The sequence below is a fragment of the Panulirus ornatus genome, chromosome 68 (genome assembly GCF_036320965.1).
Source record: "Panulirus ornatus isolate Po-2019 chromosome 68, ASM3632096v1, whole genome shotgun sequence".
Lineage (NCBI taxonomy): Eukaryota > Metazoa > Arthropoda > Malacostraca > Decapoda > Palinuridae > Panulirus > Panulirus ornatus.
This window is the reverse complement of record NC_092291.1, coordinates 11605533-11621292: the sequence shown is the minus strand read 5'-3', so window position 1 is coordinate 11621292 and position 15760 is coordinate 11605533. Positions and strand designations below refer to the sequence as shown.

At 39.9% G+C, this 15760-nt stretch overlaps 1 protein-coding gene across 2 annotated transcripts in view; it reads right to left on the bottom strand.

The window, feature by feature from the left end:
- The window catches only part of LOC139747291 (uncharacterized), a 41042-nt gene that overhangs the window by 1319 nt on the left and 23963 nt on the right, over window positions 1-15760 (bottom strand). For both annotated transcript variants that reach the window (XM_071659405.1, XM_071659406.1), the window contains exons 10-14: window positions 9410-9536; window positions 8606-8805; window positions 7096-7308; window positions 4605-4736; window positions 1921-2037 (exon numbers count right to left, since the gene is read on the bottom strand). In XM_071659405.1, coding sequence (XP_071515506.1) covers window positions 1921-2037; window positions 4605-4736; window positions 7096-7308; window positions 8606-8805; window positions 9410-9536 — 789 coding nt within the window. The remainder of the gene's footprint in view (window positions 1-1920; window positions 2038-4604; window positions 4737-7095; window positions 7309-8605; window positions 8806-9409; window positions 9537-15760) is intronic.

Sequence of the window (15760 nt, the reverse complement as noted above, 5' to 3'; positions counted from 1 at the left end):
AAAATTAAAAATGTGATGGAATAAGCTTAAAATTATTATTATTTTTATTATACTTTCTTGCTGTCTCCTGCGTTAGCAAGGTAGTGCAAGGAAACAGACAAAAGAATGGTCCAACACATACACATGCATATACATACACGTCTACACACACACATATACATACCTATACATTTTAACGTATACATATATATACATACAGACATATACACACATGAACATAATTCATACTTGCTGCCTTCATTCATTCCCGTTTCTACCCCGCCACATGAAATGACAACCCCCTCCCCCCACATGTGTGCGAGGTAGTGCTAGGAAAAGACAACAAAGGCCACATTTGTTCACACTCAGTCTCTAGCTGTCATGTATAATGCACCGAAACCACAGCTCCCTTTCCACATCCAGGCCCCACAAAACTTTCCATGGTTTACCCCAGACGCTTCACATGCCCTGGTTCAATCCACTGACAGCACGTCGACCCTGGTATACCATATCGTTCCAATTCAATTATTGATATTCAAAGGAATATGAAATGTCTAACCAATTCTTTGAATGAAGAATGGGAAATACAGTAAAACACTGCAACAGAGACAAGAACCACAGTACCAGGAGGCCTCGAGTTGCAGCACATGTTCCTGGATGTCTCTCAATTCAAACCACCAAGTTAAATATCTGTTAACTTTTAGCTATAAACCAATTTTGGGGATGTTTCTTCTTCCCTTTAACCTTGGAAATTTAACCCCCCCCCCCCCCCCCAACTACTACATGAGTTCCTCACTAATTAAGTCCTCACAATGTGACTACAACACCTGACACATCTTGCTTAATTACTTCAAATCCAGTACTGCTGGCAAGTCATAACTGTCTGATGGATCTGAAGAACTGTTTCTTACAGCGCACAAACTGAAATACAATATAATCAAGCAATAGCTTACCCCCAAACACAGTTTACTGTTGTGTTTGACTTTCTCCATGACTTTGTAATACTAAGGCGTGACCTGCATTGTTATAAATTCTTCCATCACTCTCTGATCAAAGGCTTGCCCTCCCCATCTGTACCTTTGATCGTCTCCTGGAAAATCCTGAAGTAATATATAAAAGTCTTGAAGACAGCATTTATTCCTTGATTCATGGGCTGAAGTAGGAAAGTGGTGTCTTTTGAGAGGAACTCCTCACTAATAGGTGGATTAATCTTAGTCAAGTTTTGAAGATGGCCTGGTTCACTGTCAAGAATAAGCAATGATTTAAGGGCTATATTTTTACTGGTAAAGTAGTATCACTCAATAACTGGAGGGACGGAACCAGTAACGATAATGAAACAGTCCTAGGATTTTCAGAATGAAACACTATAACAGGCCTTATTTCAAAATATCCCTCAGCATTACATCCCAGTAGTAGCATCATGCAATACTTGGCTTCCTTGAACCTTAATAAATATTCCCAACGAGTTTCCTTAAATGTTCTAGGTACTACTGCACTGTTTCAATATCAACAATGGTTTTTGAACTCCACCCCCAACTTGCGAGAAATTTCTCCCCCTGACTTGAACCACCTACTTCATTCGACTAATTCAGCAAGTAATAACCTTGCCCTTTATTGGATGATAGGTTTAAACAAGATCATGTACCTTAATTCTAGTCCTCAATCTATGTATAGTACTAAGGAGGCTTTCCATCCTTACTTGCTCCTACTCACTACTGTAACACTTAGTGAACTGCCAGACAGAGAGAGACCTTATTTTATTAAGGTTTTTCCTGACAGTCACAATGGTAGAGTTAGCAGAGAGGCTATCCACACAGATATGGCTGGAGCAGTAGAGGGTTAAAAACCATGACACTAAATGAGATCACTTTGGCTGAAATTCTTAAAGAATGATTCTACAATACAGATACATCAAAAATGTTAACAATAACATTAAAATACCTTGATTTTGTCCCACTTGTCATCAACATCCTGAAGCCAGGATAGAAACAATCTGCCATTGTAACGGGAACGAGCATTGCCATCCTTCTCTTGCTCAGGAGAAATAATGTTGTAAACCTGCATAAAATGTAACTGTTGATGTGGCTTTCATGTTACAATTCAAACATGAATAATGGGGCAGTTAATATCAACTTATGCCAGATGGCCTGTATCACTGTGAATTAAACACTCTGAGGAGCTACAGTATATTAGTTTACAAAGGCTTAACACAGCATATAACATGAATCAACTGTATACTTAGATGCTAATGGGATAAAGCATAAGTATACAGCCTAAACCTGAAAATCTGGCTGTTAGAATTTAGAGACCTGCAAACTGTGGTAAAATTTCCAATTTCTTTTAAACCAACCCACTCAAAAATATTTTAGATTTGAGAATAATAATGTTGAAACTTTAGCTCATACAGTAAATAACTTTTATCATCATTATACAACCCCAGGACTCCACCATTTATGGGGCTCCTCTAACTTTGAAACTACAGTCTATGCAAGAGCTTATGTAGGAAAGTGCAAGTGACGTCAATTTATGTATGACATTTCTCACCACACTGAATTCTACATGCATTGCAGGTACTAATGGCTAACCATAGATGGATAACTGAACAAAAAGTTAAAAGGTTTCTGAGGAAAGGGTAAAGCCCAACTTTGTTATATTGTGTTCTAGTGTAAAGCCTGGGTTTAGCTAATAAAAACTTATCCACTCTGCCTAAAGGATCTGAAAATTCCAGAGTGCACGAATGACTCCCTTGACAATTTCTGGAGAAGTTTCCATTACATTCAAGGAGGCATAAGGCATGGTGCTAGTCTCTAGGCAATGTCTTCTAAGAGTTGATAATAGGGCTATTTTTATATCTGATAGTTTTATTCTCAGCCAGGAATCTGGGGTATGGTCTCCTCTTAACTCTTAAGGGGTTGTTATCAAGGAAAAGCATATCATTCACAAACTCTCCTAGAACACAAGGCTTATTGTAAAGAAGTTTTCATAAGAAGACACTGAGGAGCTACACTGTCAAAAACTATTAAATAAATCATCCACCTCTCACGATCCACTCTCACGTTCACCCATATCAGTCTGAGGCTCACTTTCTTATACTTTTCACACATTCCCACAACTCCTCCCTCAGCAGAGGAGCCACTCCTTCCTTTGCTTTTGCCCCCACACTAACCCTAAGACTTTATGCCCAAGACATTACCAAACCTTTCCTCCCCCTTCCTCTTGGGGCTTTCACTCAAAGCCAGAACATCAAGGTTCCTCTCCCATACCTACATCCAATCTTCTCATTCTAGTTACATCCATGCATTCAGCCACACCAACCTGAGCTTTTGTAGACAATTAGCATTCTCTGCTCAACTCATCCTCCTATTCCTACTCTTAGAAACTGAAATACAAAGGAGAGCGTTTATAGACCAAAATTCACCCTTTAGCTGCCTTTCCATGATGTAGGAGGGTATTGTCTGTCATGGAAAAGGTGTTTTATGGCATAATATTCCAATGTTGTTAAATGTGGTGTTTGGAGAGTTGATCGAATGATAGGATTAAGAGAGGTGCAGTAGCAAGAGGCATATTGAAAAAAAAAAAAAAAAATAAAAGCTTAAGAGGGTGTATTTGCAATGGTTTGGATATAGGGATAGGATACGTGAAATTACTAAGAGCTCATACATATCAGAAGTGGAGGAAACACGAATAAAAGGGAAATCAAAGAGTAGATTAGAATGATGGAGTGAAAGATGCACCGAGTGACCATGACCTGAACATGCAAGACACAAAAGAATTGCAGCAATGTGGTACATGGGGGAGGGTATGTGCTGTCAATGGGCTGGAGCAGGGCATATGGACCAATCAGGGAGAAACTTTAGAAAGACATGTGGGGCCAAGTTGCATATAGGGGGCTCTTGTTTTAGTGCATTGCACATACCAGCTAATGAGTGGATGTGAATGAATGAGTGTATTTCTTCAGCTATTCCAAGGACTTCCCAGCTAATGCAAGAAAATGAACAAGTACAAAAGAAAGAAAGATTCCTTATCAACATTCATCTTAAGAGCTCATTCTCATTCACATATGGTACTCCAAACCCCTCAACTAGAACCTTAATTGCCACATCTATCATTTTCATTCAGATCCCCAATAATCAAGATTTAATCCCTTTCATCAGAGCTACCAAAACACTCACTAGTGTCTTCCCAAAATGCACTCAATTCTTCATTCCTCTTACTAATAGGTGCATACAGTTTTAAAGCCTACCAAGATCTTGCTCACTTGCATTCTTGTATTATTAACCCAACACTTTACCTCTCTAAACATTTTTACCTCATAACCCTTCAACTCTTGTTTTGGTTTTGGCCAGAAAATCCAAGTTTCTCTCATCAAACGTAACACCTTTAGCTCCTTTTTTTCCATCCTGGTTAAAATCTCACATATTCTGACACTTTAGCCTGAGCATTCCGAGACAAAATCTCATATGGGTCCTCCTTCTCCTGTTCCTGAATAAACATCTAACAATACTTCAGTATCACCAGAACATTGAAAGACCTAAAATAAAAGATTTTGTTGTTATTTCTTAACTCTAAGTGATGTTCTATATAAGTGCAAATGGTTAAAACAAAACAGTGGCTCATTTACTGACCTCTTCATCTTTTAAAAATGTACAGACTGAAAAAGGCAGTGCTTGGTTAGCAAGTGCCCTGGCAGCCCTGCCATGTACACGAAGGATTTCTTGCTCAACACTTAGCACCAGTTTCTCTTTCTCTATGAGGTGCTGTAAGTAAATTTTCATTAATAACTAATTATATCTATGAAAGTCTTGTTATTCAATAACAGTAAATTTTCATTAATAACTAATTATATCTATGAAAGTCTTGTTATTCAATAACAGTATTAAGAGGATACCTGTATGCACAAATACCACATATCAATACTCTGAAAATAATACTGCTCACTATAGTCTAAAGCTTTAACCCTAAAGCTTCACAACTGGTCCTACAGGGCTCTCCTTAGAGAGAGAGGAAGAAGGAAGAGAAGGTACTTATATTATCCATTATTAATAAAAATCCATTAAAAACGTGGGCCCTGGTTGTGATAAGGGAGTTTGAATTTTGATGCATTTTTGATGCTATAGAATATATGTGAGCAAATGAGACCATTTCTTTATGTTCCTGGAGCTACCTTAAACCATGAAAAAAAAGAAAAAAGTACAGTTTTGATTGGGCTGTGTTGAAATAAGTGGGTGGCCAGTGCATAATTTTTCCCAAGTGAGTACCTCAGCACGATAAACACTTTATCTTACTTTTCCGGCATAATTGTATACTAATTGCAACACAAACATCCTTAAATTATCTATGTAATTCTTCCTTTTTTTGTATAAAACTATTTCACACTAAAAACAATATTTCTATTATATACTAGATAATACTGATAGTTATTTTGTCACTAAAATATATGCAATAATACAGCAATAACTATTTCTTAACCTAAACTTAAGTTTTCAGGAGTTGGTGTTTTACTTGGGTTTTATATAACGAGTGGAAGCTTGCTTAATGTATATCATTTATGATGATATATATGAGTGACTCGAGCATGTGATATTTTTTTTTCTAGATATGTCAGGAGAATACTGGTAATATCTATCGATAACTGGAGGAATCAAGCATTGGCTGGAAATTCTAAAGAGGGTGGCAACCATTAAAATGTCAACAAATGATAAAAGGAGAACCATGCCAAGTTGATTGAAAAATTAAAGTAGTTTAAACCTTAAAAGAAGCAGACAAGAAATTCAAGGGACTAATCAGAACCAGGGTTTATCAAGACTTCCAAATAAGTATGATAAAAATTTTCATCTCAACAAAGTACAAACATAAATCAAAAAGAAATTTAGTAAATTATCCAAATATGTAACTTTACAGATATTTAAATTCAATACAAGGAAATAGGGTCTCCATAACTGGTGAACTCTAGTGCCACTTCTTACCCTTCAGTGCCTTACCCTTAACAGGCCACTAGCAGAGGTCAACTCTTAATGAAGTGTTTGCACAACTCACCACAAAATGTTCTTAAACATTTCATTTCCAACACATCCACTTAATTCTTTACTTTTCTTACTAAAGCCCATGCCTCCCATCCATACAGCACTGACTGGAATAATCATTATACATCTGGGAACATGTATGGCATTGTAAAAGTAAGTGGAAAGCTCTTAAAAAAATGACAAAACCAAAGAAATCCTTGCATAACCAACAGCAGGGACGACTATATCAATCTGGGAAAATGTTGGTTACAGTAAATTAAAAGTAATACATTAATAGAGAATACATGAAAACCTTACTGAGAGTGGGAAGAGCTATGCTGATTTGTGAACTGGGCTTGTCAATTAATGCATTATATGCACTCCTTAAAAGTGTTATTCTAAGTGAAACAAAATGAAGTCAACTCTACCAAAGATACTGTTTCAAATGGGGATACATTCACAGGGTACAGTTCTGGACACAATTTCTCACATATGCTGTTCTGTGTGCTATTTAGACATTTTTTCATTCTTGATCACATTATTGAGGTAGTGCCAAGAACAGACGAAGGAAGCTTGTATCTGCTCACATGCATTCTTTAACTGTCATGTAATGCACCGAAACCACAGCTCTATCCACAGCCAGGCCCCACAGACCTAGCCATGGTTTACTCTACACACTTAACATAACCTTATTCAGTCCACTGACAGCAAGGTGACCACATTATACCACATCTATTTAGAAATGTTAAAAGATAATGAAGACATGGCAAAATAAATTGCACTATTATATTGACAGGACTTCATCCACTATCATGGGATTAACACATCTGGTTTTGTGTTCAATATTTTTTTCCATGTTTCTGGAAAGGGATGCAGATGATGGGTACTTCTTACGCATTTCAGCAGTGTTATAATACCGTTATTTTTTAATACACGAAAAAGCTTTAATAACTTGGCTCAAATGCAACTTGTGGAGGATAGTGCAAGGCTGATGCATCATGTTGCTTATCTATTTCAAATCCAGATGGTTTCTTTAACTACCACAATAAAGAAGAAAAAGATATGTTCCAACTAACATTCAGAGGAAAATGCTTATAAAAAACATAAAGCATACCTGTAGTCTGAGTCGATATCGTTCTTTTTCTTGATCATTAAAAAGATCTTTTAATAACTGTGAAAGTGATGCTGGTGGGGACATTACTGGGACAGATAACCTGGAGGTAGCATTTCCAGCTAGTACATAGGAGCAGCGATTCATTAAGTAGTCCTTGAACCCCTGAGGTGGTTTTGGCTGCACAGGCCGCAAGTTCTCTCGTCGACGTTCAATCTGAGGAAGAACAGATGCACTTAAGATTTTAATAGCCTGATAATTTGGGTCATGGCTAGATTTACAAAAATGTCAAGAAAACCTGTTCTCACTGATACATAATATATGAGCATGCTCATTAAACTGAGCAAGAAAAGGGGATATTACATTTTTGAAGGCTCATCAATATTAAGTCCGAAGGTTTTGCAATGCAAGATATGGAAAAAACTAATCAACACGGTTCTTAGACCTGAAAATCAGGTCTAAATCTAAAAAGAATTCCAATTTATAAAGCAAGATTTATCTTAAGAATTGAAAAGTTAGGTTTTCTGACAATATTAAAAAAATTTGTTTTGTTTTGTAGCAAAGAAAATGAGAGCTCTTAGAAAAAAAAAGCTTGGATTAAACATAAAACAAAAGGAAAACAATACAATAACTAACAAAAGTTGTCTTTGATTTCATTATTATTTATTTATTATTATTATTTTATTTTGCTTTGTCGCTGTCTCCCGCGTTTGCAAGGTAGCGCAAGGAAACAGACGAAAGAAATGGCCCAACCCACCCCCATACACATGTATATAGATACACATCCACACACGCAAACATACATACCTATACATCTCAATGTACACATATATATACACACACAGACACATACATATATATCCATGCACACAATTCACACTGTCTGCCTTTATTCATTCCCATCGCCACCTCCCCACACATGGAATACCATCCCCCTCCCCCCTCATGTGTGCGAGGTAGCGCTAGGAAAAGACAACAAAAGCCCCATTCGTTCACACTCAGTCCCTAGCTGTCATACAATAATGCCCGAAACCACAGCTCCCTTTCCACATCCAGGCCTCACACAACTTTCCATGGTTTACCCCAGACGCTTCACATGCCCTGATTCAATCCACTGACGGCACATCAACCCCGGTATACCACATCGATCCAATTCACTCTATTCCTTGCCCGCCTTTCAACCTCCTGCATGTTCAGGCCCCGATCACTCAAAACCTTTTTCACTCCATCTTTCCACCTCCAATTTGGTCTCCCACTTCTCGTTCCCTCCACCTCCGACACATATATCCTCTTGGTCAATCTTTCCTCACTCATTCTCATTATTATTTATCATACTTAATTGTTGTTTCCCTGCGTCAGCAAGGTAGCACCAGGAAACAGATGAAGAAAGGCCCATTCACTTACATACATATGTTGTTCTCAAACATCTAATTTCTGACAATCTACCCACCTCCGTACAACCCTATTCAAGCATTTAATTATAGCCAAGGGAAATGCACATTCCAAGACTTACCTGCTTTCTAATATTAAGAAAAGTTTCATAACAGTTGTTCATTGGTTGATCCACAAGAGAAACAACAGGAGGTTCAGCTTCTGGCTCTTTCATCTTTATCTTTCTCTTGCGTGGATGAACAGCATCGTCTATTGTGGTAGTTGGACGAGCAGATTCCTCTACTTTTACTGATGGCTCAGGTTTGACTGCAGATGTAGACGCTGCAAGGATATTTACATTTTCAACACCGATGGCACAAAAAACACATTCACACCTACACCACACATTGAAACCTTGTGAAAACCTATTATTCCAAACAGCTACATCATAAGACCTGCTTCCTGTTCTTCCAATAATACCTCAGACACTACCCTCAAATATACAAAATATATATGATAATGAACTTTTGAGCTGTTCCTATCAAATTCTCCCTAAAGTTAGCTAAATGAAGTTTTCACATTTATTTACTCATACTGTAACCTGTCTGTCACTAAATTAATCTTTCTAAATAATCACCCCCACAATTAAAATTTTTCTGTACACAATATTCCAATTCATAAATTTTAGTGCCAATAATTCAGTGGTACTGCAAATACAGATTACAATAGAAATCCTTTATACTAAACTGTAAAGAAGGTTAGTGTGTCCAACCCAAATACAATAGCAACTTAATACTAGTAACTGAACTAATTTGTTTTAGAATCTGTAACTGTTGGCTTACTTTAAAGAGAAACATATATAAACTAACACCACATATTTCATTAAAAATCTTAGTTGGAAAAAAAAAAATGTATTTCTATACCATGGAGTACAAAGCACCCTAACCTGTTGTAGATTCTTCTGCTGAGCTTGAATTTCCCCCACGTTGAGATCTAGTGATTCTGGTACCACTGCCCTTTTCACTGCCAGAGCTACTGCTACAGGTGTTATTCAGGTTTCCCTGATCCTCTACCTAAGGTATTGGAAAAAAGAGTGCATTAAATATATACATGTGGATATGAACAGTGTATTTGTTCAGCACTTCCTTTTAAACCTTCCTGCACCAAGATCCTCTTATATGGCCTCATTTGCTCACATCCACTCTCTCATTGTCATCATTCATCAAGCCTAAAATACATTATCTTGAGACAGGCCCCACAGACCACTTTTTGTGGTTTTGTGCTGTTACATGCCTTAGTTAAGGCAAATGACTAAATCAATAATTCACCTTCAGAAAGGCTGTGCCATTAATTCTGGATGACAGTAAGTAAAACTTCATTAGAGAACATCTTACTGCACAGGAATCCTTCATTTACCTGCAACTGATTGTAACATAGCCCTGAAACTGAAGGAATGTGTAAAAGGGGGTCCTGAGATTTTATGCTTAAATTCATATGTATATTTTTCATATGTATATATATGTATGTGTGTGTGTGTGTGTGTATGTGCGTATGTGTGTGTATGTGTGTGTGTGTGTATATGTATATATATATGTATATTATCCCTGGGGATAGGGGTGAAAGAATACTTCCCACGTATTCCTCGCGTGTCGTAGAAAGCGACTAGAGGGGACGGGAGCGGGGGGCCGGAAATCCTCCCCTCCTTGTATTAACTTTCTAAAATGGGAAACAGAAGAAGGAGTCACGCGGGGAGTGATCATCCTCCTCGAAGGCTCAGAGTGGGGTGCCTAAATGTGTGTGGATGTAACCAAGATGTGAAAAAAGGAGAGATAGGTAGTATGTTTGAGGAAAGGAACCTGGATGTTTTGGCTCTGAGTGAAACGAAGCTCAAGGGTAAAGGGGAAGAGTGGTTTGGAAATGTCTGGGGAGTGAAGTCAGGGGTTAGTGAGAGGACAAGAGCAAGGGAAGGAGTAGCAATACTCCTGAAACAGGAGTTGTGGGAGTATGTGATAGAATGTAAGAAAGTAAATTCTCGATTAATATGGGTAAAATTGAAAGTTGATGGAGAGAGGTGGGTGATTATTGGTGCATATGCACCTGGGCATGAGAAGAAAGATCATGAGAGGCAAGTGTTTTGGGAGCAGCTGAATGAGTGTGTTAGCGGTTTTGATGCACGAGACCGGGTTATAGTGATGGGTGATTTGAATGCAAAGGTGAGTAATGTGGCAGTTGAGGGAATAATTGGTATGCATGGGGTGTTCAGTGTTGTAAATGGAAATGGTGAAGAGCTTGTAGATTTATGTGCTGAAAAAGGACTGATGATTGGGAATACCTGGTTTAAAAAGCGAGATATACATAAGTATACTTATGTAAGTAGGAGAGATGGCCAGAGAGCGTTATTGGATTACGTGTTAATTGACAGGCGTGCGAAAGAGAGACTTTTGGATGTTAATGTGCTGAGAGGTGCAACTGGAGGGATGTCTGATCATTATCTTGTGGAGGCTAAGGTGAAGATTAGTATGGGTTTTCAGAAAAGAGGAGTGAATGTTGGGGTGAAGAAGGTGGTGAGAGTGAGTGAGCTTGGGAAGGAGACCTGTGTGGGGAAGTACCAGGAGAGACTGTGTACAGAATGGAAAAAGGTGAGAACAATGGAAGTAAGGGGAGTGGGGGAGGAATGGGATGTATTTAGGGAATCAGTGATGGATTGCGCAAAAGATGCTTGTGGCATGAGAAGAGTGGGAGGTGGGCTGTTTAGAAAGGGTAGTGAGTGGTGGGATGAAGAAGTAAGAGTATTAGTGAAAGAGAAGAGAGAGGCATTTGGACGATTTTTGCAGGGAAAAAATGCAATTGAGTGGGAGAAGTATAAAAGAAAGAGACAGGAGGTCAAGAGAAAGGTGCAAGAGGTGAAAAAAAGGGCAAATGAGAGTTGGGGTGAGAGACTATCAGTAAATTTTAGGGAGAATAAAAAGATGTTCTGGAAGGAGGTAAATAGGGTGCGTAAGACAAGGGAGCAAATGGGAACTTCAGTGAAGGGCGTAAATGGGGAGGTGATAACAAGTAGCGGTGATGTGAGAAGGAGATGGAATGAGTATTTTGAAGGTTTGTTGAATGTGTCTGATGACAGAGTGGCAGATATAGGGTGTTTTGGTCGAGGTGGTGTGCAAAGTGAGAGGGTTAGGGAAAATGATTTGGTAAACAGAGAAGAGGTAGTAAAAGCTTTGCGGAAGATGAAAGCCGGCAAGGCAGCAGGTTTGGATGGTATTGCAGTGGAATTTATTAAAAAGGGGGGTGACTGTATTGTTGACTGGTTGGTAAGGTTATTTAATGTATGTATGACTCATGGTGAGGTGCCTGAGGATTGGCGGAATGCGTGCATAGTGCCATTGTACAAAGGCAAAGGGGATAAGAGTGAGTGCTCAAATTACAGAGGTATAAGTTTGTTGAGTATTCCTGGTAAATTATATGGGAGGGTATTGATTGAGAGGGTGAAGGCATGTACAGAGCATCAGATTGGGGAAGAGCAGTGCGGTTTCAGAAGTGGTAGAGGATGTGTGGATCAGGTGTTTGCTTTGAAGAATGTATGTGAGAAATACTTAGAAAAGCAAATGGATTTGTATGTAGCATTTATGGATCTGGAGAAGGCATATGATAGAGTTGATAGAGATGCTCTGTGGAAGGTATTAAGAATATATGGTGTGGGAGGCAAGTTGTTAGAAGCAGTGAAAAGTTTTTATCGAGGATGTAAGGCATGTGTACGTGTAGGAAGAGAGGAAAGTGATTGGTTCTCAGTGAATGTAGGTTTGCGGCAGGGGTGTGTGATGTCTCCATGGTTGTTTAATTTGTTTATGGATGGGGTTGTTAGGGAGGTAAATGCAAGAGTCCTGGAAAGAGGGGCAAGTATGAAGTCTGTTGGGGATGAGAGAGCTTGGGAAGTGAGTCAGTTGTTGTTCGCTGATGATACAGCGCTGGTGGCTGATTCATGTGAGAAACTGCAGAAGCTGGTGACTGAGTTTGGTAAAGTGTGTGGAAGAAGAAAGTTAAGAGTAAATGTGAATAAGAGCAAGGTTATTAGGTACAGTAGGGGTGAGGGTCAAGTCAATTGGGAGGTGAGTTTGAATGGAGAAAAACTGGAGGAAGTGAAGTGTTTTAGATATCTGGGAGTGGATCTGTCAGCGGATGGAACCATGGAAGCGGAAGTGGATCATAGGGTGGGGGAGGGGGCGAAAATTTTGGGAGCCTTGAAAAATGTGTGGAAGTCGAGAACATTATCTCGGAAAGCAAAAATGGGTATGTTTGAAGGAATAGTGGTTCCAACAATGTTGTATGGTTGCGAGGCGTGGGCTATGGATAGAGATGTGCGCAGGAGGATGGATGTGCTGGAAATGAGATGTTTGAGGACAATGTGTGGTGTGAGGTGGTTTGAGCGAGTGAGTAACGTAAGGGTAAGAGAGATGTGTGGAAATAAAAAGAGCGTGGTTGAGAGAGCAGAAGAGGGTGTTTTGAAATGGTTTGGGCACATGGAGAGAATGAGTGAGGAAAGATTGACCAAGAGGATATATGTGTCGGAGGTGGAGGGAACGAGGAGAAGAGGGAGACCGAATTGGAGGTGGAAAGATGGAGTGAAAAAGATTTTGTGTGATCGGGGCCTGAACATGCAGGAGGGTGAAAGGAGGGCAAGGAATAGAGTGAATTGGAGCGATGTGGTATACAGGGGTTGACGTGCTGTCAGTGGATTGAATCAAGGCATGTGAAGCGTCTGGGGTAAACCATGGAAAGCTGTGTAGGTATGTATATTTGCGTGTGTGGACGTATGTACATGTGTATGGGGGGGGGGTTGGGCCATTTCTTTCGTCTGTTTCCTTGCGCTACCTCGCAAACGCGGGAGACAGCGACAAAGTATAAAAAAAAAAAAAAAAAAAAAAAAAAAAAAAAAAAAAAAAAAGACTATGCCTGCAAGAGGTTATGCCCTAAGCTATGCTTGCAAGGCTCTCTTGTTATCACTGAATGGCAAGGGTTAAGAACAGTCCCAATGAGGATTTCCCACTCCAGAGTGGTGCATTATTTCCCTGATACTGCATCTTGTGCAATGCAATCTTTAATATGAAAGAGTCCCTCAAAAAGATCCTTGGGGTTGAGTAATAATAATAATAATTCATTTTTTTTCATACATATTCACCATTTCCTATGCTAGCAAGGTAGCGTTAAGAACAGAGGACAGAGCCTTAGAGAAAATATCCTCACATGGCCCCCTTCTTTTAGAAAATTAAAAATGAGAGGGGAGGATTCCCAGCCCCCTGCTCACTCCCCCTTCGGTCGCCTTTTATGACATGCAGGAATGAGTGGGAAGTATTCTTTCTTCCCTATCCCCAGGGATAAAATAATAATGACAATATCTATTTATCTATTATACTTAACCGTACGTGTAGGAAGAGAGGAAAGTGATTGGTTCTCAGTGAATGTAGGTTTGCGGCAGGGGTGTGTGATGTCTCCATGGTTGTTTAATTTGTTTATGGATGGGGTCGTTAGGGAGGTGAATGCATGAGTTTTGGAAAAAGGGGCAAGTATGAAGTCTGTTGTGGATGAGAGAGCTTGGGAAGTGAGTCAGTTGTTGTTCGCTGATGATACAGCGCTGGTGGCTGATTCATGTGAGAAACTGCAGAAGCTGGTGACTGAGTTTGGTAAAGTGTGTGAAAGAAGAAAGTTAAGAGTAAATGTGAATAAGAGCAAGGTTATTAGGTACAGTAGGGTTGAGGGTCAAGTCAATTGGGAGGTAAGTTTGAATGGAGAAAAACTGGAGGAAGTAAAGTGTTTTAGATATCTGGGAGTGGATCTGGCAGCGGATGGAACCATGGAAGCGAAAGTGGATCATAGGGTGGGGGAGGGGGCGAAAATCCTGGGAGCCTTGAAGAATGTGTGGAAGTCGAGAACATTATCTCGGAAAGCAAAAATGGGTATGTTTGAAGGAATAGTGGTTCCAACAATGTTGTATGGTTGCGAGGCGTGGGCTATGGATAGAGTTGTGCGCAGGAGGGTGGATGTGCTGGAAATGAGATGTTTGAGGACAATGTGTGGTGTGAGGTGGTTTGATCAAGTAAGTAATTTAAGGGTAAGAGAGATGTGTGGAAATAAAAAGAGCGTGGTTGAGAGAGCAGAAGAGGGTGTTTTGAAATGGTTTGGGCACATGGAGAGAATGAGTGAGGAAAGATTGACCAAGAGGATATATGTGTCGGAGGTGGAGGGAACGAGTAGAAGTGGGAGACCAAACTGGAGGTGGAAAGATGGAGTGAAAAAGATTTTGAGTGATTGGGGCCTGAACATGCAGGAGGGTGAAAGGCGGGCAAGGAATAGAGTGAATTGGATTGATGTGGTATACCAGGGTTGACGTGCTGTCAGTGGATTGAATCAGGGCATGTGAAGCGTCTGGGGTAAACCATGGAAAGTTGCGTGGGGCCTGGATGCGGAAAGGGAGCTGTGGTTTCGGGCATTATTGCATGACAGGTAGGGACTGAGTGTGAACGAATGGGGCCTTTGTTGTCTTTTCCTAGCGCTACCTCGCACACATGAGGGGGGAGGGGGATGGTATTCCATGTGTGGGGAGGTGGCGATGGGAATGAATAAAGGCAGACAGTGTGAATTGTGTGCATGGGTATATATGTATGTGTCTGTGTATGTATATATATGTGTACATTGAGATGTATAGGTATGTATATTTGCGTGTGTGGACGTGTATGTATATACATGTGTATGGGGGTGGGTTGGGCCATTTCTTTCGTCTGTTTCCTTGCGCTACCTTGCAAACGTGGGAGACAGCGACAAAGCAAAATAAAAAAACTTAACTGTCATCTCCTGCGTTAGCGAGGTAGCGCAAGGAAACAGACGAGGAATGGCCCAACCCACCCACATACACATGTATATACATAAACGCCCACATATACATACATATGCATTTCAATGTATACATACATATACATGAACTTATCCATACTTGCTGTCTTCATCCATTCCCATCGCCACCCTACTACACACGAAATAGCATTCCCCCCCTTGAGGCAGTGCCAGGAACAGACAAAAAGACCACATTTATTCACACTCAGTCTCTAGCTGTCATGTGTAATGCACTGAAACCACAGCTCCCTTTCCACATCCAGGCCCCACAGACCTTTCCATGGTTTACCCCAGACGCTTCACATGCCCTGGTTCAATCTATTGACAGCACATCGACCCCAGTATACCATGTCGTTCCAAATACCACATCGTTCCAATTCACTCTATTCCTTACACGCCTTTCACCCCCCTG